The 23,207-nt window shown below is 40.3% G+C and overlaps 1 protein-coding gene across 3 annotated transcripts in view; it reads left to right on the forward strand.

Annotated features, from left to right (window-relative positions):
* DNAI3 (dynein axonemal intermediate chain 3) overlaps nucleotides 1-23,207 on the forward strand; it is a 130,137-nt gene that overhangs the window by 43,330 nt on the left and 63,600 nt on the right. For 2 of the 3 annotated variants that reach the window (XM_020988731.2, XM_020988727.2), the window contains exons 4-5: nucleotides 17,235-17,416; nucleotides 17,885-17,989. The exons of the other annotated variant lie outside the window; for it this stretch is intronic. In XM_020988731.2, the coding sequence (XP_020844390.1) occupies nucleotides 17,235-17,416; nucleotides 17,885-17,989 (287 nt within the window). The remainder of the gene's footprint in view (nucleotides 1-17,234; nucleotides 17,417-17,884; nucleotides 17,990-23,207) is intronic. 3 annotated transcript variants of the gene reach the window in all.

A 23,207-nucleotide genomic window follows, 5' to 3' on the forward strand; every position in this document is an offset into this window, starting at 1 on the left:
GATCATTCATCCTTTGACTAAATACTTTCAGTGACGAGGAGCTAGCTACTTAATGATGCATCCTGTTTTAGTGAGTGAAATAGCTCTATTTGTTAAACAAAATTTTTTTGTGTTCCCACCCCCAGAATTCACACAAGCTAAGGTTTATCAGAACATCATCACCTCCTCTGCCCATATTGCCCCCACCCAGAGATGAATATAGTTATTGTATAAATTTCCATAAATGTGGATAAGAAGTATAAATACTCAAGGAAACAAATGCGTTTGTCATGTGCAACATAATGCAGAAAATGCAGCCCACACCAGAGGCTCGCAGGAGCCTGTGAACAACCTAGAAAACACGTAGAAGACTCTCAGCAGCCCATAAACAATCAGTATAATTTTTCCCCCTTTTCAGTTCCAGTTTTCCACAAGGTTCTCAGATCCTTCCAGTTTAGTTTCACCACCATGGTTTAGACCAAGTCCTTTAGGAAGGGAACTGAACTTGGGGTTACAAGTGGAGGACAACCCTCTTGCCATTCTGCTTCAAAGATCCTATCCAGCCACTTCCCAACCAAATACAAAGGTCTGGACTTCCCTCAGAGGGGAACTGCCCTTGTGACTGCTGACCAGGCAAACCTTGACATTCCAGTGACGTTCTCTTCCATTTCACAGAGACCTCACCCGGAAAGTGAACACACTTGCAGATGGTAGGCGAGCAACCTCCTTTCCATCAGACCATCTAAATAGCTCACTGTAATAATGGAGTTTAATGTCCTGGTTCCTTGATTTTCCATATTATTACTTTAATCCCTTTCTGCTCCTTCCCCAAGCACCGGGCAGCCACATGTACTATTTCCTCCTTTCTTCAAGAGGTGTGCTGCTCAGAAAATAAGGCCAAGCCCCAGATCCTCAAAACTGAGTTTACTTGGGGGCAACCCTCAAGGCTGACATTGCCCCAAAAATCCCTAACCTCTCACTAGAAGGCTGGACCCTGGGATTTCACTGCCTAAATCAAAGGGTCAAAATGGTATATTCTACAAAATTTTCTCTTAGGCAGGAAAGCAAATGTCTTCTTTGTCAGGTACTTTTCAAGAGCCACCATTAATAGTGCTTGAGATGGGGCCCTACCCTTACTCCCTCCCAACAGACCTCTGAATTTAGGAATACCTATACTTTTGGCTGTTCAGATACTAATATTCAGGGTTATACTGGAGCCAGCTCTAACTGGAGAGCTGATTGTTAAATTTTTCAATGTAAATTGTTTTGTTTACTGTCTCTAGACATAAGAAAGTAATGGAGCAAATATTAATAATGTGGTACTCCTTTTCCTTCTATGCCTGTGGCCATATCCCGCTAGATAAAACGGGCTAGAACCCTTTCTTCCCAGGCCCTCCGTGCCCCCTGCTCTGGCATCTTGTGAGCCCCATTTTGTACACATGGGATGGTATTCAGTTACCCATTCATAGGGCAGGAAAAAACACTCATTACTTTCTAGTCATAATTCAATAATGTGTTCAATAATAATAGATGGCATTTATACAGCACTTTAAGGTTTGCCAAGCACTTTGTATATCTTATCTCATTTGATATTTACAACTGTCATGGGGAGTAGGTGTTATTATTATCTTCATTTTACAGATGAAGAAACTGAGGTTCAGGTTAAATGACTTGCCTAGGATTGCACGGGCAGTTAGGTGGCCAGTGGATAGAGTCAGGAAGACAGTTCAAATCTGGCCTCAGACACTTACTAGCTGTGTGACCCTGAGCAAGTTACTTAACCCTGTTTGTCTCAGTTTTCTCATCTGTAAAATGAGCTGGAGAAGGAAAAGGCAAAACACTCTGGTGTCCTTGCCAAGAAATCCTCAAATGGGCTCATGGAGAGTCAGACACGATTGAAAAAACAACTAAATAACAACAAAGCTAGTAAGTATCTAAGATCAGATTCAAACCCAGTCCATTGTGGCAGAGCCCTTCTTCGCCCCCCACCACACACGGATTCCCTCCTTCCTTTCCTTTCTCTCTCAAGTACCACATTGTGTTATGTTTGGCCTCCTTGTCCTGGGGAATATCAGGTTACATCACTCAGGAACTGTTATTGCTATGATTGAAACAACGGATATTTAAGTCTTTAAATCCCTCAGAGCCCAGAGTGTCAATTAACTCTCTTGGTTTATCACAAACCTGTGTTTCCTTTGTTAACAGAACAGGTCTAGAGAAGCGTTCCTTCCTCATCTTAGTATGCCCTGGCCCTCCTTCAGGCAACGTGGGGAAGCTTTGCCATGCCTCCTCAGAATCGTGGTTGTTGCCTACATTCATAACTGAAGGAAATATTAAATTTCAGTTATGATGTTGCTGAAAATAAATATAGGATCAGTTCACAGACCTCATTAGAAGAATTTCTGATCTAAAAGATAGTCCAAGTAACATGTATATGTTCAATGTGGCTTTTAGTAAACGATGACCTCTCCTTTCTTGGCCCATCTGTTTCATTTTATTTTATTTCCCATTCTGAACTTAACAAATACCAAAAAGGAGGGAAAAAAAATTTCAATACTGGCCAACCTATTAATGATGCTAATGGTGAGAATTTCAGGCTAATAAGAGACATTGGGAGGCAGATGGGTCTTTCAGCATCCCTCAAATCCCACTTCATGGGTGGCCACCTACCTTGCCTGTAACTAGAGCTGGCTCTGAGTCTATAAGCTACTATATCCCTTTTTTTCCCCTATGCTTTTAATGTATCAGTCTTTGAACATGATTCCCCCTCCCCCCCTTTTCTGTCTTTTGGTTTTCAGTCTCTTATTTATTTCTCTAAGACCAAATACCATTCAAATCTATTTAGCCAGAGCAGCGTCAGCTGTATGTGAGCATTGATGAACAGACTAGGTAAAGCTAGCAGGAACAGTCACCACCTTGTTGTGAAACATCCCCACGAACAGCCATGTTCCTCTGCCTGGAGAAAAAAGTTGGGTTTAAATCAGCTGCCACACCATGATTTTAAAATATAACAAAAGATAGATTCTGGAGAAGGGGTTCTTAACCTGTTTTGTTCCATGACCCCTTTCTCAGAATCATGTGTTTAAAAGCACAAAATAAAAGACATAGGATTAAGAAGGAAACCAAATATATTGAAATACAAGTTACCTTTCTTATCCATGTATTCATCTCTCAATCTATCATCTATCTCTAAGGATGTTTATCTCTATGTTCCTATGTATCTATGTATCTATCTGTATCTATCTATCTATCTATCTATCTATCTATCTATCTATCTATCTATCTATCTATCTATCTATAACAAGTTCACAAACCTCAGGTTAAAAACCCTTGAAGAAAAATCATAGGATTACGTGATTTAGAGATTAAAAAAGACTTTAATGATCTCCCTCATTTTACCATTTATAGAAGGAGGTATAATTATTTGTAAGATGCATATAAACGTATATACATACACATGTATGTTTGTGTGTGTATACCTTAAAGTAATTGTGGTGTTGTCATGTTTTTGGTCTGTTTGTTGTTGTTGAGGCAACTGGGGTTAAGTGACTTGCCCAAGGTCACACAGCTAGTATCTAGTGTCTGGTCTAAGGCCAGATTTGAACTCAGGTCCTCCTGACTCCAGGGTCAGTGCTGTATCCACTGCACCACCTACCTGTCCCTGTAATGTTCTTTTAATGTTGTAGTGAGAAATCCTTACTAATGGAGACAAATTGGTTATGTTTACATAACCCTCTTTCCTGGGCCACATCCACACCAGGAATTTGAGGGCCAAGTTAGGGTTCAAAGTTCCTCTTTATCATTCCCCTCGTTTCTGGGGGCCCAATCCTACCCGGTCACCTGAGAGATAATTACCATTCTTTGAGCCCTGTGGAATGTTTTTACAACTTACCAGATCTCCTGGAAATACAACAACAAGAAGAAATGTCACCCTTCTTCCCTTCTCTGGGTGGCCTCACGTGTCTATGGTCAGTGTCTAGCTGACATGGCAGGCCTTCCCTGGCCTGCCACCCTATTTGGTAGCTAACTTTGTCAAGTGGCCTTTAATAACAGATGTCAGTAACAGTCATTTTTGTTTTCTCTGGTCCTGGGGGTGAGATGCCCTGCTGGACGACCCCCCTGGCTCCTCTTTAGGTGAACTGGAAAAGGCAGAAGTCTCCAGTGGGTTAGGCCGGAGCCAGGGAGTGAGTGGGTGGGTGGTGGGCTGGAGGGTAGATGGTCACAGACCAAAGTCTCACATTTTTGAGGTTCACTTAAGGTTGGTGCTGGCTGTCTGTTAACTGGAGAGTTCTTGCCATTTGATTTCAGCTTGGAAATGTTCCCTTCGTCTTATTACTGTTGGGGGAAAAAAGTACACTTAACATGAATCATAATAGGTGACTCAGAAATCTATGCTCAGATAAAGAATTATTTTTTTTGTGGAGAGTATTGGGATTATAGAATTAAACGAACTGGGGTGAAATGAAAAATGAGCTCTTGGTAATTGTCTCCTGCATTTGGAACATGGCAGTCTCTTATTTTTCTCTGAAAAACATCGGGTACGTTTGGGAGGCATCACTCAAGAAAGCACTTGGGCTCCACCTAGTGGCAACTAAAGGCAAAACTGTTTTTATTCAAACACCATACTGCAGTATTTTCAATCAGTTGAATTTTTCCAAAGACGACATCAGTCAATATATATCAGTAAGCATTTATTAAGCACCTGATACATGCCAGGCATTGTTATAGTTGCTAGAAATGCAAAGGCATGACTGCATTTCAAATCAAATCGTTATGCCATTATTAAGTACCTACAATATGCCAGGTAATGCTGGAAGGAGTTGGGGAAGAGCTGGTTTGAGAGACAGAAAGATATGTAGACAGTCCCTGGTTTAAGAATTAACTATGTTCTAAAAGTTTATTTGCAATTTTTTTGTTTGGAACTCAGAACACATTTTCTCAGGGGAGCTATGTAATTCATGGGGGTTCCAATGAATCACTCACTGATTTGGAAAGAGAGTGGGATTTAATTGACCAGGCAAAGTACCACAACCCTCCCTTCCTTCCCTCCCCTATGCTGCCCACCTTGTTTCCAGGGAGCAGTCATACTGAGAGGGAGGGCCATCTGTTCTTTCCTTTTCCCTACCTGTGTTTACAGGCCCTCCCCTAGCTGTGGGCCTCCATGTGACATGGAGTCTGCGGTCTTCAGTTGCCAAGGTGAAAAAACATATATTGCCATGACGGCACTTTGAATGAACCTTATGCAACCAGCCCTAGTTAACATTCTGCCCATGAAACCAATATGGGGATGTAAAAAAAAAAAAAGAATGGAAGGGTATTGATACCAGGGGTTCCTTCTCAGTCCCACTACCTCTCGCCCCCGACCCCCCTGCCCCGATACTGTCACCCGACAAAGGGATAAAGAGAGAAGCCAGATTCATGGTTGGGAAGAAGATCCAGTATACAGTGGAGTTTTTCATGCAGAAGGAATGAAAAGAAAGAGGAAAGGGAAATCGAACCATAGCAGAGAGGAAAGAGACATTCTTACTGGGTATTTCAAAGGGTTGCTCTGACAGCATTTCCAGGCTCACTTCCCTTCCTGGGGAAAGTGATGGAGGATTTTTCTATATCTGTGAGTCTCTTGCATCATGTGCATTTTTTTTGTTAAATACAATAATATTTGTACAGTGCTTAGCACAAGTGCCAAGCAGGTAGCAGGCACTGTATAAATGCTTGCTCCCTTCCCTTTTCCTTCTATACAGTGAAATAAAGGCTGTCCGATAGCTGAAAAACAAGACACAATTTAAATTGGTCGATGAGTTCTCTGCCAGCACATCCCCATTATGATGCAGGCTAGGAACATGCAGTCATAGATGCCAATCTCAGCTAAAGAGTCTTACGCACTTAAAATTTCTTGAAGTGTCTTTCATAGTAAGACTATGCTTATCATCTATAGCCATCACACCATCATGCAGCTTAATAAATGGAACATTGAAAAATGCCCACACCAAAGAAAATTAGTCATGTACAGCCTCGTGGCATCTCTTCTGTTATTGTCTTAAACTCTTACTTGAGTCTTTTATTGATATATAACTCATGGTCCAGGGTTCCCCCCAACTCCAGAGTCATATATACTGGGGTCCCATCATGGGGTTAGTTTCAAGAGGGTCATTTTCCCTCTTTGCCTTATTATCTCCACTTGGAGCTGCTCTATGAAAATCTCCTACTATACTCAGGGTAGAGCTCATGCCTAGACTTTCTTAAATGTGTATAACAAGAGGGACCAGTGGCATGACTAGGAATTTTTTTTCCTCTCAGGCAAAAAAAAAAAAAAAGAACAATCTTCCATTAGTGGTCACCTCTCAGTTACCACGTAGGCATTTCATATTACACCTACAAATTAAATATGGGGTAGCCTTTATTTCACCCCACAGAAAATGAGTAAGATGCACAGGAACTCATAAACTAGTACAGAAACACATCAAACATTGAAACAGCCTATCAACTCTCCTCAAAAAGGAACTAAATTTTGTCTTGCTATTAGAGCAACACTTTGACATGCCAGCAAAATCCCTTTCTCCTACACAGTTCTTCTCAGACTCATAGCGCTGTGTTTTGGACTCCTCCTGGAAGGCATACATTTTGGAACCACCACATTGGCACTTGCATCCCATCTGACCTATGCTATCTGTATCACTCAAAATAAAGCAGAGAGCAAAGGACAAGTCTTCTGCCTTCTCCACTGCATGCGGGTAGTGCTTTATTGCTTCTCTAGTTAAAAGAGCCACTTGGGTCAGCATCCTCTTCACCCTCCAAGAGGTATATTGCTCTGGAATGACTCTGCTCTAGAACATCAGGTCACCAAACTCTAGAACTTAGAGTTACCATGAAAATCTCACAAGACCCAAGAAATCTTCCTTTGACTAAAAGCCTAAGAGTCTGAAATCAGCTAAAATCCTCCCTCCATGATACAGGAAAATGGGTTGGATAAATGTTGCCCATGAACTCCCTTCTTGTCTGTCTTTGCTGTGTGTTTCTGTGGCGACTCTTGGACTCTGTCACTGCCCTGCCTTCACCACCACCATCCCTTGGGCTAGAAAAGTGCGCTCTTAGATCTTTTGCCCCTGACTTGTGTAATAAAGCTATAGGCAAATACAGGTAAGTCTGATGGGCTTCTGACTTAAGGTAGCCATTAATTTCTCTGGAGTATCAACCTAGCAGGAGTATTTATGGGTTAAAGAGTATGGATATTTTTATAGCCCTTTGGCCATAGTTTCAAAGCAGTCTTCAGAATGGTTGCACTAGTTCATAGCTCTACCAACAGTGTATGAATGTACCTTTTTTCCACATCCCGTCTAGTATTTGTCATTTTCCTTTTCTATCATCTAAGGTAATGTGATGAGTGTAAGATGGTGCCTCAGAGTTGTTTTCATTTGTACATCTCTATTAGTTATTTAGAGAATTTTTTCATATGACTACTGGTAACTCTGATTTCTTCCTCTGAAAAGCCAAGCATAAGCCCTTCTGACAAGAGTCTGTCTTCCCAAGAGTTCCAATCAACCAAATCAAATTGGAGGCAGTTTCTGTCACTGAGACCTATTCTCTAGGAGGCACTGAGAGGTGGATCCAAACCAGTCAATGCATCTTGGGACAGCTCCAGTCTCCGAGACCACATCAGTAGTCGTCTTTGTCCTTTTAGCAAGGTGCCAATGTTCATGTCCACCCATACTCTCTAAGAAAAACATGCTTTCAGAAGTCATAGGCAAAGGCTCATAGCTCCATATACTCAGTAGTTTGGGAAACTCCCTTAATCAACTCCTTTTACAGTCATGGTCCAGAAGTATAATGGTCTGCTTCTGGAAGTAGTGGACTGCCTACTGCAGCTAGGCAGTGCAGTGGATAGGGTGCTGGGCCTGGGGTCAGGAAGACTCCAAATCTGGCTTTGAACACTAGCTGTGTGTCCCTAGGCAAGTCACTTAACCTCTGTTTGCCTCACTTTCCTCCGCTGTAAAATGAGGATAATAATGGTCTCTATCACCCAGGCTTGTTGCAAGGATCCAATGAGCTAATTATAAAGCACTTAGCACAGTGTCTTGTACATCTCAGGCACCATATAAATGTTGGTTATTATTGTGGTTATTACTAGAGGTCTTTTAGACACAGAGAGGACCATGCTTTGTTGGGCATGCTCTAGAGTGGATGTTTGTGCAGGTATGGACTAAATGACCTCTGGTATCCCTTTGGGCTCTCAAAGTCTGTGAAATTAGAGATCCTCAAAGTTTTGGAATGTCTGTATCCACGAATATGTAAGTATGCATGTGTATGTGTGTGTCCACACACATTTGTATTTGCCAAGACTCTCCTATAACTTACTGCTCTGGTATGATGCATGCACATAGCGTCCCAGCTGCCGTTCTTTCAATTAGCTATGGAAATTTGGGAAATGGAAATAACTAGTAGGACAATGGAGATGCCAACTGAATGGAAGTTTTCATAAATACAAGCTCTTTAGATGAGTCAAACTGCCCATTTTAACCAATGAGGTTGCTTAGGCTCATGGCTTGACACTACCATAAGGGTAAACTCACTGTTACCCTCAACACTTGATCATACAGATGATTTCAAAGGTAACAAACTGGGCCAAAGACAGTAAGGTGAGAATAATCTCAAGAGGTCATCTAAGGGGCAGCTAGATGGCACGGTGGATAGAGCTCCGGCCTTGGAGTCAGGAGGACCTGAGTTCAATTCCAACCTCAGACACTTGACACTTCCTAGCTGTGTGACCCTGGGCAAGTCACTTAACCCCAATTGCCTCACAAAAAAAAAAGAGGTCATCTAGCCCTGTTCACTGGGACCATAGGCATGGCCGCCCAAGGAGAGTGTTGCCTTCAAGAGACATGCCAAAAAACCCCTTCGTGTTTATCAAATATTTTTTTCTTAGAAATAAGGGAAGACAACTAAAAAAAAGTATACAAGTTGCTAGGAAGATGCTAATGAAAGAAAAAAGTCTGAGTAAGAATTATCCTTGTAGATGAACACTAAATGATCTTGGCTAGAGTAACATAAGGTAGTCATATGACAGACAAAATGATGCCTAAGTTCTTGGCAAAGCTCTACTCTCTACAAAAGTCAGGATGTGTTTTATGGAAGACCCAGCTAATGACAACTTTTCAAGTGGGCATGTTATTTACCAGGTTAAAGGAGTAGGACAGATATGCCACAGAGGCAGGGGAGCATGAACAAGCTTTTCAAAACCATTAGTTAAGCCCAAATCTGGATCGACCTAAAATTTGAAGAAACATCAGAAATCATGAACTCATTACCATTGGTGGGCACATTGCCTGATCTTCTATTTGAGAAGTATTGAGGATTAAATTGTCTCTGACAACTTCTGAAAACAAACAAATAAATCTTAAATGATCCTTCCCCTGCCCCTTCTGGGAGGAAAGCTGAGCCGATCAGAACTTGATAGAAAATCAAAATACCACTCTGTGAGGGCCTGTATCCCTTGCTGGCTCAAGGACAAAATATATCCTGTTCTCCTATGTTGCTCCCTTCCCTCCAAATTCTACTTACCACTAAGGTCTGCACAGCTCTCATTTCTTGTACCTCAAATTGATCTCCCTTTTCTCTGGAAAAGTCTAGCTCGTGTTGTACCAGAGTTGATCACTGATTACTTCAGTCGGTGTGCAGTGACAGTATCTCATTTCCTGCTTACGCCAAGGCTCTAGGGTCACAATTCTACATTGTCATCTTGTTACCTTCTAATTATACTTCCCTACCCTTTAGCCTTGTTCCCCAGCCAGCATCTAGGTTAATGGAAGTCCCAAGAAAAAGGTGGCTCTTTCCCCAACTTGCCCTCCTGATGCCTAGCTATGATGACACTATAATGAAATCTGCTGTTTTGTTAGCCAACTGTTTCCAATAAACTAAATTTGGCCTCAACCACAAAGAGGCCTGTGAACAACTGTATGTCTTTCTATCTCTGTCATCTGTCTCTGTCTCTCTCTAAATGTAAGGTCAGGCAGAGAACACAACCTCTTCCTAAGTGTTAGGATTTTTTACTAACTGAAGATAAAGAATGATTGTGACTGAACGCAGAACTTTTTACCTAAAATAAACTTTCTAAAGGTAAAGAGAAGGAAACCAATGGTTCACCGGAGCCATTATATTGCCCCTTAGGCTTCAAACAAACTAATTAGTCTAATACAGAGTATTCCATGATACATAATATATAATCAGATACTTTAAGATCTTGACGATTGTGGGCTCAGTGTGCTAGAGAGGAAATTTGAGTGCCAGATTTCTCGTCAGAGAACCTGGTTCAGATCCTGGCTCAGCTACTCACTACCTGTGTAACTATGGACAAATCACGCAGTGTCTCCAGTTTCTTACCTATAAAATGAGAAAGTTGGCTAAATGACCAAGGTGCTACTGTGATCCTTTCCTGAAAATTGTTCCAATGGTCCCAAAATCAGAGGATGGCTCCTTTATGGCATCCACTCCACCCTCTACTTCTGCAAAGATTCTTTGATAATAACAATAACTAACATAAATCTATATGACTTTAAAGTTTACACTATGCTGAAATTATTTCATCTGAGCCTCACGTTAACCCATCAGGCACTCAACTTTATAGACACAGGATGTGTTTTTCACCATAAAAAAGAGATACTTCTTGAAAATTGGAGTTTTAACAATGAAGTTGCCACCTATTATTTGTCCAGAGAGTCTGGAAATTCTGATGAATATGCAATATACACAACAGGCCTTCCAAAGTAGGGAAATGCAATGGTGGCTGCCATTTTGGGTAATCAAATTTGCATTTTTTGGACCAATTAAGCCAGTCCACAGCACAAGGTCACAAAAAAGCTACTTAAGGGTATGGATGCCACAACTCAGCCCAGCATCATCTCTAGGGATGTTTATCCTGACTCTTGAAGTTTTGGGAAACCTAGAATTATGTCAAGGACCAAGAAGCTGGAAATTTGCAAAAGACAATATGAAGAATGTAGGAAGTAGGGAGAAAAAGGAGTCACCAGAAATTCTCATATACATACAATCTATACAACACTGAAGCTGGTCATCTCAGAAAACTGCTCCCCCTTCAGGCTACATAATACCATTTTGTATCATCTCTGATTTTCCCCTCAATTCTGTCCTGGTTGTTAATTTTATTTTATTTTGTATTAAGACATTAGGAAGGGAGTGTTTTGCCCATTTCCTCTTCTAATTATATACATTTCTAAATATATACAAAATTAAACCAACTTTCACTTGCAAGTTATCTTTTGTAACATGATTAGACATATGATGTATCTTTCCATCGACCTTTGGATTATTTATAATTATATTTTTATGAGATCATGGTCTTCCATGATTTATAGTAATACAGTAACAGCACAAGAATGTTAGTGTTAAAAAAAATATGGTCTGTTACACAAAATCTTATAGTTTCGGATCGTTGAAAACATTGTACAAGTTCCTAAATGCAAACCACCCCGATTTCCTCATCAGTTCTGGGCCCGCTATGTGTACAAAGCTATTATAGCAGCTACTGGTTGTAGTAGCAAAGAACTGGAAACTAAAGGGGCTACCTATCAAGAAAAGAATTGCTGAGTGAATGTAATGGAATACTATAGTACCATAAGAAATGATGAAAGGAGTGGTTTCAGAGAGTCCTGGGAAGAGCTGCATGAACCGAGGCAGAGGGAAGTAAGCAGAGGGAGGGGAACATCCTATGAAGAGCAAAAATGTTGTTGTGGTTGTAGTGGTTGTGCTGGTTGTTTCAGTTGTATCTGACTCTTCATGTCTCCCTTTGGGGTTTTCTTGGGAAAAGATACTGGAGTGGTTTGCCATTTCCTTTTCCAGCTCATTTTACAAATGAGGAAACTGAGGCAAACAGGGTTAAGTGACTTGCCCAGGGTCACACAGCTAGTAAGTGTCTGAGGACTGATTTGAACTCAGGAAGATGAGTCCTTCTGAGTTCAGGCCTCGATTTCTATCCACCTAGCTGCCCCAAAATACTGTAAAAACATACAATCAAAAGACTTAAGAACTCTGACCAACTGTAATTTGAGAGGACTGAAGATGAAGCCTGCTACTCACTTCCTGACAGAGACATGAAGGACTCAAGGTGTAGAATAAGACGTATTTTTTTTGTACATACCAATGCAGACATTTGTTTAACTTTATTTTGCAAATTTGTTACAGGAGTTTGTTTTTTTTCAGCGGTGGTAGGGTAAAAAAGAAAATTGGTTTTTGTTAATTGAAAAAAATTCATTTCATTTTAAAAATATACATATACAACTTTTAAAAATTCTAGGTTCTGGGAGCAGCTAGGTGGCACAGTGGATACATCACCAGCCCTGGAGTCAGGAGGACCTGAGTTCAAATCTGGCTTCAGACACAACACTCACTAGTCATGCGACTCTGGGCGAGTCATTTAACCCCAGTTGCCACACACACACACACACCCCAAATAAAAATTCTAGGTCCAGTTCATTATTCATCCAAGCCTAAGACGAGATTGTTCATGTAGCTGCGTGTTCTAGTGTAGGCAAAATGCAGTTTTCATCCACTTTGGTTTTTTGTAGTGAAAATGGTCATACAGATCGTTTACACATTACTGCAGATATCACAAAGGAGGCTTTGTAGTATTCTGTTATCTAGTACAATCAATAAAATATCATCTTTGAATAGGAACATTTGAAGATTCAAACTATCAACAGATTAACAGAAAATCCTTTTGTTTGTACCTGATATAAGACATCTTTCATGACACAGGACAACACTTTTGGTAAATACATCTGTTTTCTATCTCGGGTACCACTTTCCCCATGCTCACATTCACATTTTTAGAGTCACTCTCAAGTTTTACTCTCTTACTCCTCAGATCCAATCACTGTCAAGTCTCAATTGATTCTCTCTTTACATACCATCTCTTCCAACCATTCTTTTCTCTCCCTTCACATGGCTACCACCTTAGGTCAGGTCTGAATCACTTTTCAACTGGATTATTGCAATAGCCTTCCACTTTAATATTAAAGAACTCCAAAGTTCTTTTAACCAATCATGCATAGTTTTTTCAGTTAATGCCTCCCTCCCTATGCCTCACAACTCTAATCCAATTCTTTGTCTTCACTGTGACCTCTAAGCCCTTCCTTTCTTGGGACTTTTCCCATCTCCTCTGCTCTAACTCTATTCTCCCTTTCCAGTCTCCATTCCTTGAAGAACCACTTCCCATCTCCATATCTTACACTGTCTAATCTCTTGTCCAATTGCCATTCATGTCCCAAACCTGAATTACTCCTTTTCTCTAGCTCCTTCACTTCTATTCCTGTGCTGATGAATGTTGTTGGAAGAAATAACAAAACCCTAGCAATTGAATACACTACAGATTTCTTTTATAGAATCTTAACTCGATTCATGACAGCAAATCATTCATTTTATTCATCTCTACTTGATTCATACTCTTCTTTCCTCAAACCTTTCACAGCCCCCCTTCACCCTCTCACCTGAAGGCTCACATCATACTTCACCAAACAAAAAGTAAGACAGTTCTCTACAAAACTCCCTCTTCTCCCTTTCTCCCCACCTCCTGTTCCCCTGGCATTATTCCCCACTATTTCCTCCTTCACTGAAGTCTGTAATGAAGATGTTGCTGTGCTCCTTGCCAACACCAGTCCTTCTATGTATACCTTTGATCCTGTCCCTTCCCATCTCCTCCAACAGATTGCTCCAACTATTATCTCATTTTTGAATTTTTACTCTTTCCATCTATCCCTATCTAGTGGTTCCTTTCTTTTCTTAAAAAAAAACTGCTCACATCTCTTTCATCCTTAAAAAATACTCACTAGACCACCATCCCATCCCTGCTAGCTGTCAGCCCATATCTCTGCTTTCCTTTTTCATTAAACTCTTTGAAGACGCCACCTACACTCAGTGCTTCTCCTCCCTTTTCTCCACAGCTGACTTCCAACTCGATCTGCCCTCTCCCAGTTGACTAATTATCTCTTGATTCCCAAATCTCCTTTTCTCAGTACTCATCCTTCTTGATTTCTCTGTAGCCTTTGGCACTATTGATGATAGTGTCAATCTCAAGATTTTCTTTGATTTGAGTCTTCATAACACTGCTCTCTCTTCACTCTCCCATCTGACCACTCCTTCTTTGTCTCCTTTGCTGGATCTTCAAGTCATACCTCCTAACCCTGGGCGTACCCCTAGCCTCTAGACTGGATCCTTTCTATACTTTTCTCACCTGATCAGAGCTCTCCACTGGTTTAGTTATCATCTCTGTGCAAGTGGCTCCCAAGTCTATACAACTCTCCCCACTTTCTCTCCTAAGTTCCAGTCCTGATCATAAATTGCCTACTGTACATCCCAAACTGGATGCTTTGTATGCATCTCAAACTAATCATGTCCAAAACAGGACTCACAGCCTTCGCCCCCCAAACCTACACCTCTTTTGAACTTTCTAATTACTCTTGGTGGCACTGTCATCTTCTAGTCATGACCTCAGGATCCTCCTCAACCCCTCAATCTCACTCTCCCCATGTATCCACTGTTTTCAAATACTTATGTCTATCTCCACCACGTCTTGTATGCACCATCTTATTTCTAGTCATATAACCACAGTATCTGAATTCAGACCCTTACCGCTTCCTGCCTAGACTATTACAATAGTCCTAATTGGTCTTCCTGGCCCAAGACTCAATTCCCATCCCCATGAGGCAGGTCTGTGTCACTCTCCTACCCAAGAACTCCAATGGCTCCCCATCACCTCTAGGATCAAAGATAAACTGCTACATTTGGTACCAAAAGCTTTTTACACCTTGGTCCCTTTCTCTCTTTCCAGTCTTGTTATACATTACTCTCTTCCATTACGCTACAGTCCAGTCAATGGCCACTTGCTGCTCTTCACACACAATACTCTATTTCCCATTTCCACACCTTTGCAATGGCTGTGACTTTTGTATGGGAAGCTTTCCCTCCTCCCCTCTGCCTCTTAAAATCCCTGGCTTTATGGATGACTTGGCACCAATGCTGCCCTCTGCAGGAGACCCTCTGAATAGTTACCTCATATCTACTGTATATGCTACCTATCTTATATAGAGTTATTTATGTACATGTTGTCTCCTCCATTAGAATGTAAGCTCCTTGAGGGCAGGGATCGTTTTATTTTTTTATTGGCATCCTCTCCATTTGGCAAGCAGGAAGTGCTTAGTAAATACATGGTGATTGATTGATACTTTGTATGTACACGTTCTCTCCGGATAGAATGGAAGTCCTTGATGCCCCCAGAACCTAGTCTAGTGCCTGGTACATAGTAGGTGCTTAATAAGTGCTTGATGAATTGTCTAATGCCTCATTTCATGTCAATTCCTGGCAGTTTGTTGGACAAAGTTATTTCTGTAGTTGTGTTTATCAGAATTTTGTAGGATTTTTAAATATGTGTAGCAACTGGATTCAAACAATGGGTTCACCAGGCAAGGCTTCCTCAGTTTTAAGGTATTCTGTGGGTCTTCATTCACTAAAAAACCATAGTTTTATGAGCCATCACAGATGTGTAAACTGTTAGTAAGCTAGGGGACAAATAATTATTTCAAAGCAAAAGCATTTAATGAAATAGTGTAATAATAAAACTAATAATGAAAGGTTCCTCCTGCCCTCCCCAACCCAAGCCTGGTATATACTGTCCCACATAGGAAACATGTGGAAAGGCACACACCAAGGAACATGTGACTAAGGGTACATGTATGCAGAGGCACACATATAAGAAACACTTGAGACCAGGGTGCATGGGCAGCTAGGTGGTGCAGTAGATAGAGTGTCCGGGCTATAATCAGGAAGACTGAGTTCAAACCCACCCCCTGGCATGTACTAGCTGTGAGATCCTGGGCAAGTCACTTTACCTTCTGTTGGCCTCAGTGTCCTTATCTGTAAAATGGGGATAATGATAGCACCTACTTCCCAGGGTTGTCAAGAGGATCAAATGACTTCACAATTCTAAAGTACTTCGCACAGTGGTTGGCACGTGGAAGGTGCTTTATAAATGTGAGCTATTGTAATTTCTGTGTAGGAAGGGGAAACTCATTTCCTCGGGGCTGGAGAGCCGATGTGGTCACGGGGCTCTCCTTTGGCCTCTCTGTCCCAGAGGTCTCCTGGGGCTGATGCTCAATAGCGCTCCACTGACCCAACAGCCAGTTTCCTGCTTCTGACTCGGGCTGTGTCCTCGGCTGAGAGGCTACCTCTTCCTCGGAAGGCTTTGCTACCGCCCCTGAAGCTTAAATGAAGCCCAGAGCTTTAGTTCTTGTGGTTGTTTTGCTACCGCTCTTTTAGAAAAGCAAAGCCAGAACGTACCTCAGCATAGTCTTTTCTCACGGACCAGGGAAAAACCCTCAGTGGGTTTTACTTTCCCATGAGGCAGGGATTGAGGACCAGGGGCAGAAAAGAGCCTGTTTTTCTAAGGTTTATCTGAAAAGAGTGTTTCTTCTCTAAATTAGGATTCCTCATCCCAAGTGCCAAGCTCCTTGGAACACAGAGCTGCTCTGGGTGACTACTGCCTTCAAGTTTAAATCTATTTTTAACATCAAATTCCTTATCACCTGTTAGAGGTCTACTCTGATGAAGGGTTAGAAATTCCTTGTGGTTCCAATTGCTAAACTGTGCCCAGAAACCCTTAGATAGACAGACAGACAGACAGACAGATAGACAGACAGATAGAGTGAGCCAGAAACAAGCCAGAGGAGAGACTTCAAGGTTCTATTTTTCTCTAATAAGTGAATTATGAGTAAAATGTGAGAATACATAATATATGTATGCATATTTATGCGTACATACATGTATACATGTACATATATCACAGTACTGTGATAGAACATATGACATTTTTATCATTTAAAATTTTTACAAATTGAGACGCAGTTTAGAATAATTGATAGAGAGTTAACCACACAACCAGAAAGACCTGGGAGGCAAGCCCTGCCCATGACATACACCGGCTGTGTCACTCCAAGTCACTTAATCTCTCAGTGCTCTGGACAACCCTCTACGTGGCAGAGAAGATGCCAACCTACCCTGAAAGAAGGAGTTTCCTCATCTAGGGAATTGCTTTATCAATGAAATCACGGTCTAGTCCTCATCTCCAAAATCATGAGAAAGGAAAATAAAATCTTCATAATTTAGGGAAGAAAACAATTTGAAGCCATCAAAACATATTTCCTATTTTTCAATAATTGTTTTTGTTAATGTCGGATTTCACTATACATTTCTAGGTCACCCAGAGATTTTTCCTCTGGTACTTACCACCAAGACCCAGGAAATATTTAACTGCCGAGCTGGAGAAGATATCACAGAAGAACACCCCAATAAACTTATCAAAAAAGAAGATATAATCCAAGATTTCAAGAACAGAGCTGGAATATCTGACTTCCACCCAGTCAAAAAAATTGTGATGGTTTGTACAGAGTCTTTTTATTTGGCCATCAAAATTTCTGTAGGAGTTTCCTTCCAAAGTCTTCTCGGTTCTTGTTTAAAATATTGAAATAAGGGGCAGCTAGGTGGCATTGTAAATAGAGTACCAGCCCTAGAGTCAGGAGGACCTGAGTTCAAATCCAGCCTCAGACACATACCACTCAACTAGCTGTGTGACTCTGGGCAAGTCACTTAACCCCAACTGCCTCACCAAAAAAAAAAAAAAAAGAATATGGTACTTGGCTAAAATATGGAAATAGTAGAGTTCAAAGATCCAAAACCATATTTACCTCTTTAAGGTTTACAAAGCAACTGGGATTTGGGAGTTATAAGCACTGACTACTGTCACAGATGTCTCTTAGAACCTTTGATAACTGGACAAATCTCCGTTTGCATACAACAGAACAGCGTCAGAAACATGAGCCTTTCTCTTTTGATCTTATTCATGCAGGAGTATCCTGGAGAAGAACTTTTGGTTGTTTATGATAAAGAGTTCAAATATGGACAGAACTTTTATCTTATTGGAACTGAAGAGGCCAAGGAAAGCATTTTAAATGTAAGCAGATCACCAAACCTTGCATTGACTATTTTACAGTCAGGAGTAGTCATATCAATCGAGTGAGCCTGTTCCTAATTGGCAAAATTGCACAGTAGCTCATGTCCTACTTGTATGACTGTCACTCCTCTGGAGGTCATCTTTCAAATGTCAGAAAAAAAGTCAACCTGGAAAGCAATTGGTCTCTGCTGCCCTTTGGTTCAGGATTATCCAAATTAGTTCTGGTATGACAAATAAATTCAGTTCTTGATAGTTAAGCTTTCCTGATGGGTGTAGAAAACTTGGTCCAGAGTAGAAGTCCCTGCAACACTTGATTTATTCTATTCCTTTTTTTAATTTTTGAAGACATGGTCTCCCCATCTTACCAAGGCTGGAGGTGCAGGGGCTACTTGAAGACTACCAATCAGCAAAAGAGCTTCTAATTGGCTTCTCTTTAGGCAACCTGATGGTCCCCTATACACACCCCCAATGTTCCTAGGGGCTCCCCCCATTGATGCTGAACTTAATGCACACAGCCTTTCTGCGTAGGTCACTCCAGCTCAAAACTCCTGACCTCATGAGATTCACCTGCCTCAGCCTCCTGGCTAGCAAAGATTATAGGCATTTACTAGCTAGCTAGCCCACCTGGAAATTTAGGTTATTCCTAAGCCGGGGATCGATTGATTTGACTGATTCCATTAACTAAAATCAATCAAGCTAATTATTTGATGGAACAATCCACTCACAACTTAATGGGAGGAGGCAGTGTGGTCCAACGGATATAGTACTGGCCCTTGAATCAGAGGACATGGGTTCAAGTTATCACCTCTTGACTCTTATTTACTCCATGTGTATGACCTTGGGAAAGTCGCAGCCTCTTCGGGCTTCAATATCCTCATCCGTAAAATGAGGATAGTGGAGTAGATGGTCTCTGCAGTCCCCTCCAACTGTAGACCTATGATCCTCTAATCTGACAGCTTTATGCAAATGCAGCCTAAATAACTTTATAATCTTATTTTATTAAATGTGATTTATCAACTTCACACACAAAAAACCCAATATTATAAAGAATAGATCATTTTACAAGAACATTCTACTCATGATGGGGATGAAGGAATTTTTTTCAAACCATTTATGATAAGTCTTCAACTTCTTACCAGAAGTCCATGGTATCTACATTGAAAATGCTACTTAGTAGGCAAAAGCTGGTCATTAAAGCTTTCATGAAGATTGAGGGTGAGGTGCCATGGTGAGGGGATGCCCAACCCAGTTGGAGGAAAAATAGAGAATAGCAGTCTTAGCATGAGGCTTTAACTCCACCTAAACAAAGGGTCTATGATAGTGACTATAGCCCTGAAGAGAAAGCAAGCTTGGGGGCAGCTAGGGGGCACAGTGAATAGAGCACTGGCCCTGAAGTCAGGAGGACCTGAGTTCAAATCTAGCCTTAGACCAAACACTTGACACTTACTAGCTGTGTGACCCTGGGCGAGTCAGTTAACCCCAATTGCCTAAAAAAAAAAAGAGAGAGAGAAGGCAGGCTTAGGATGAGAGGCATATGTCCTCTTGTGCATAACATAAATCAAATCTGCTTTGGGGTGCTCAGATTTCTGGGTAGACAAAGCATTTAGAGATGCTGGAATTGAAGTCGGGGGAACAGCTTCAAGTAGAATCTCCGATTTCAACAGCTTAGAGTGGAGGCATGCTGGAAGACTTTGGCTGAAGCAAATGTTCATTAATTTCTGGTTTAGAGTCTTCAGACATTTGAAGGGTTGTCTTGGAGAAGAGGGACTAGGTATCTTCTCATTAACTCAGAAGGCAAAACTAGGAGCGATGATTGAAAGTTACAAAGAGGTAGATTTTGGCTAAATATGAGAAACTGTTACCTAAAATGAGTAATCCTAAAGTGGAATCCTCCAGAGAGTAAGGAATGTAATATTAGTATGGGATGCAGGAGTTTCCCCCTTACTGGAGGTGTGCAAACAGAGACTGCATCCCTAGCTGCTGGGAATGGCAAAATCGAATTGGAGAGTTGGCAGCTCTGTAGTGTGACCTATAAATAAAAAGAATCGCCTCCAGAATGTATCTGACAAGTAGCTGTCCAGTCTTTGTTTGGCATTCTCCAAAGAGGACAAACCAACCAACTCTTACGGCAGCTCATGACATTTTTGGACAGCTCCTAAATTTTCCTGTTAGCAACTTTTATTCGTAGTTCCTGATTCTGTTCTCTGGGACCAAACAAAATGAGGTTAATTTTTCCTCCATAAGATATAACTTCAAATATTTGAAAACTATCATGTCCTGCCCCCTCCCTTTTCACTGAGTCTTTTTTTTCCCCCTCCAGCATAAACAGACCTATTCCTTCTGGACTCAATACCTTTAACATTCTATTTGCCCTCCTCTGGAAACTTTTCAGCTTATCAACGCCCTTCTTAAATGGTGGTGCCTCCAACTGAATGCCAGATGAAAGCAGAATACAGTCAGACTATCTCTTTCCTGTTCCAGGAATCTGTCTTGATAAAGGCCAAGACTGCATTAAAATTTTTGGCTGACCCATGTTGAACTTGGAGTCCACTAAACCCCCCGAACTTATTCTGAACAAATCCTGTTTATTCATGTTCCCCTTTTACTCTTGTGAAGTTGATTTTTTTTTATACCCAAGTGCGAGTCTTTACATCTATCTCTATTGGATTTCATCTTAGTAGATTCAGCTCAATATTCTAGCCTGTCATCCAGTGTGTTAGCTTTCCCTCCCAGCTTTGTGTTATCTGCAAATTTGATGAGTATGCCTTTACGCAAGTCATTGATAAAAATATAAGAAAAAATCACAAGGTCAAGCATAGACTCCTGGGGCCCTACACTAGAGACCTTCTGCTGTACTGACACTGAGACATTAACAATTACTTTTTGGTCATTCAACCAATTCAGAATACATCTGCTTGTATTATCTAATCAAAATCTCTCTTTCTCAACAAGAATTATATGATGTAATTTTATCAAAAGCTTTGCTAAAATATCAGAAAACTAATTTGAGAACATTCCCTATATTTACCCATCTAATAATCCTATCAAAAAAGGAAATGAGGTTAGTCTAACCTTTCCTGCTCTTGATGAAGACATGTTGGGAGCTTTGTAATCACTGCTTCCCTTTCCAGATGTTTACCAACCATCTCTTTAATGATTTGTTATAGAATTTTCCTAGGAATTCAAAGCAAGCTCGCTGTCCTATAGGTGGCCCACTCTGTTGTAGGTGGGATTCTTACTCAGGTTTGGATTGGAATATTTGATCTCTAAGGTTTCTTCTGACTTTTAGATTCCCTGACATTCCAAGTAAGTAGTGTTAGAGGAAAAACTGTCTTGCAATCATAGAAACATCACTATATCAGAAGTCAGAAACAAAAGAAATAGGAATAGACTAAGTACATAATGTTATCCATAAGCAGAACTTGCTGGAGGATTTTACTATATGGATTTTACTTTTCCATTTGGACTGCACACAGGATAATGACAGACACCTTTGGTGAGCATGTGTCTCCTTATTTTATTCTTTGCTTGATGATTAGCAAAAATTCCGATTATTAGACAATTTGAACACCTTTTCAAGCTTTTATTTAATCACATATGTTTAATACTATGTCTCATAAAACTTCAATGTCAGCCCCTTGATCAGGAATGTTGACCCTCATTATAACATGATTCTTCTGTGAAAATTAAATTTCTCTTAGATCATTTCAGCTCACAGAAACACTTTTTTTCATTAATGTAATGTAGTATAAATATGAGGATTGCCTGTATCTATTAAATTTCTTTGCTCTGAAAGGTTAATTTTATTTTAATTATGTTATTTTCTTTATTAACAATGTACAATTTTTGTAATAAACTGACTTTTTAAAAAAACCTTTGGAATTTATTCAGAATTATGTCAGAACTTAAAATAGCAAAATTCTGTGACTTGTGTAGCTCTATTGCTGTCTGGCAGCGTGTATAATAGAGGAGAGGAATCAGGGGAAAAAAAAGAGACTTTTCAATAATCTCAAATAAAATCAGGGCTGATGAAAAACTGACCTCTTGATTCTAAGGTATTCAACTAAAAAGAAAGAATCTGAGAGGATAGAAAATAGCATTATCATCAATGAAACTATAGGGAACCTTACAGACCCTCTGCAGGGGTCTGCATGAATGCAGGTAGAGAGGCTGGAAAGAATGGGCTGGATTACTTGTCTTCTTTCACTCTTCACTGTCCTTTCTTTGGGTTATCTATATAGGACAGAGTGAGGTCATATGCCAATTAGAACATGCACAGAAGTAAAGGTTTTTGTTCTTTGTTTTTTGGAGGGTTTTTGCTGCTGCTGAGTGATCAAGACAGGATTACATTATAAAGCCCAAGAAAATGGTCCAAGTGGGTAGTAGACAATAACCTTGTCTTCTTCTTTAGCTTTTGTGCTAGTTTGAATTCATCTGCATACTAATACAAATAGTCTATTGAGAGCAAAGTGGACTTCAGAAACCCAAGTTCCATATAGCTCCTGTGAGTTTTCTTTGGTGATTCATAAATTTCACAAAAACCAGACAATTTTCCTTGAAATGGGCTTTAGGGGTATAGATTCTCTCCAAGGTGTTAAATAGGAGATATATATATATATATATATATGTATATATATATGTATGTATGTATGTATGTGTGTGTGTGTTTGTGTATATATATATGTATGTGTCGTGTATGTGTGTGTATATATATGTATGTATGTGTCGTGTGTGTATGTATATATATACATATATGTGTATATATATACATACATATATACATATATATACACATACATATATATACATATACATATACATATATATATACATATATATGTATATATATATGGAATTTCTAACCCTAAATCAGATATTCATGGACATACATGGATGTAATAATGGACTTTAAACTTTGATTCAACATCAGTTGCAGAGTTTGAAAAATATAATTAGTCTTGGCTTGGGGGCACTCTGCCTGGTTTTTGTTCAGAAGATCTAATTTGCCTGTGATAGCTATAAGCTTCAGCCAATGATAATAATAATAATAATAATAATAGTCATATCTTGATCTCTCCATCACCTACAAATGCACCACTTCCATGTTTATGAACTCTGACATTCCCTGAACAACACATTCAATATCAATAGCTCAACATCAGCTATTATGACCTCTGACTGACTCACTGAATGAGTGGCAAAAGCAGACACACTGATG

Source organism: Phascolarctos cinereus, unplaced genomic scaffold, assembly GCF_003287225.1.
Source record: "Phascolarctos cinereus isolate Bilbo 61053 unplaced genomic scaffold, phaCin_HiC Scaffold_5;HRSCAF=322, whole genome shotgun sequence".
In the NCBI taxonomy this organism is placed as follows: Eukaryota; Metazoa; Chordata; class Mammalia; order Diprotodontia; family Phascolarctidae; genus Phascolarctos; species Phascolarctos cinereus.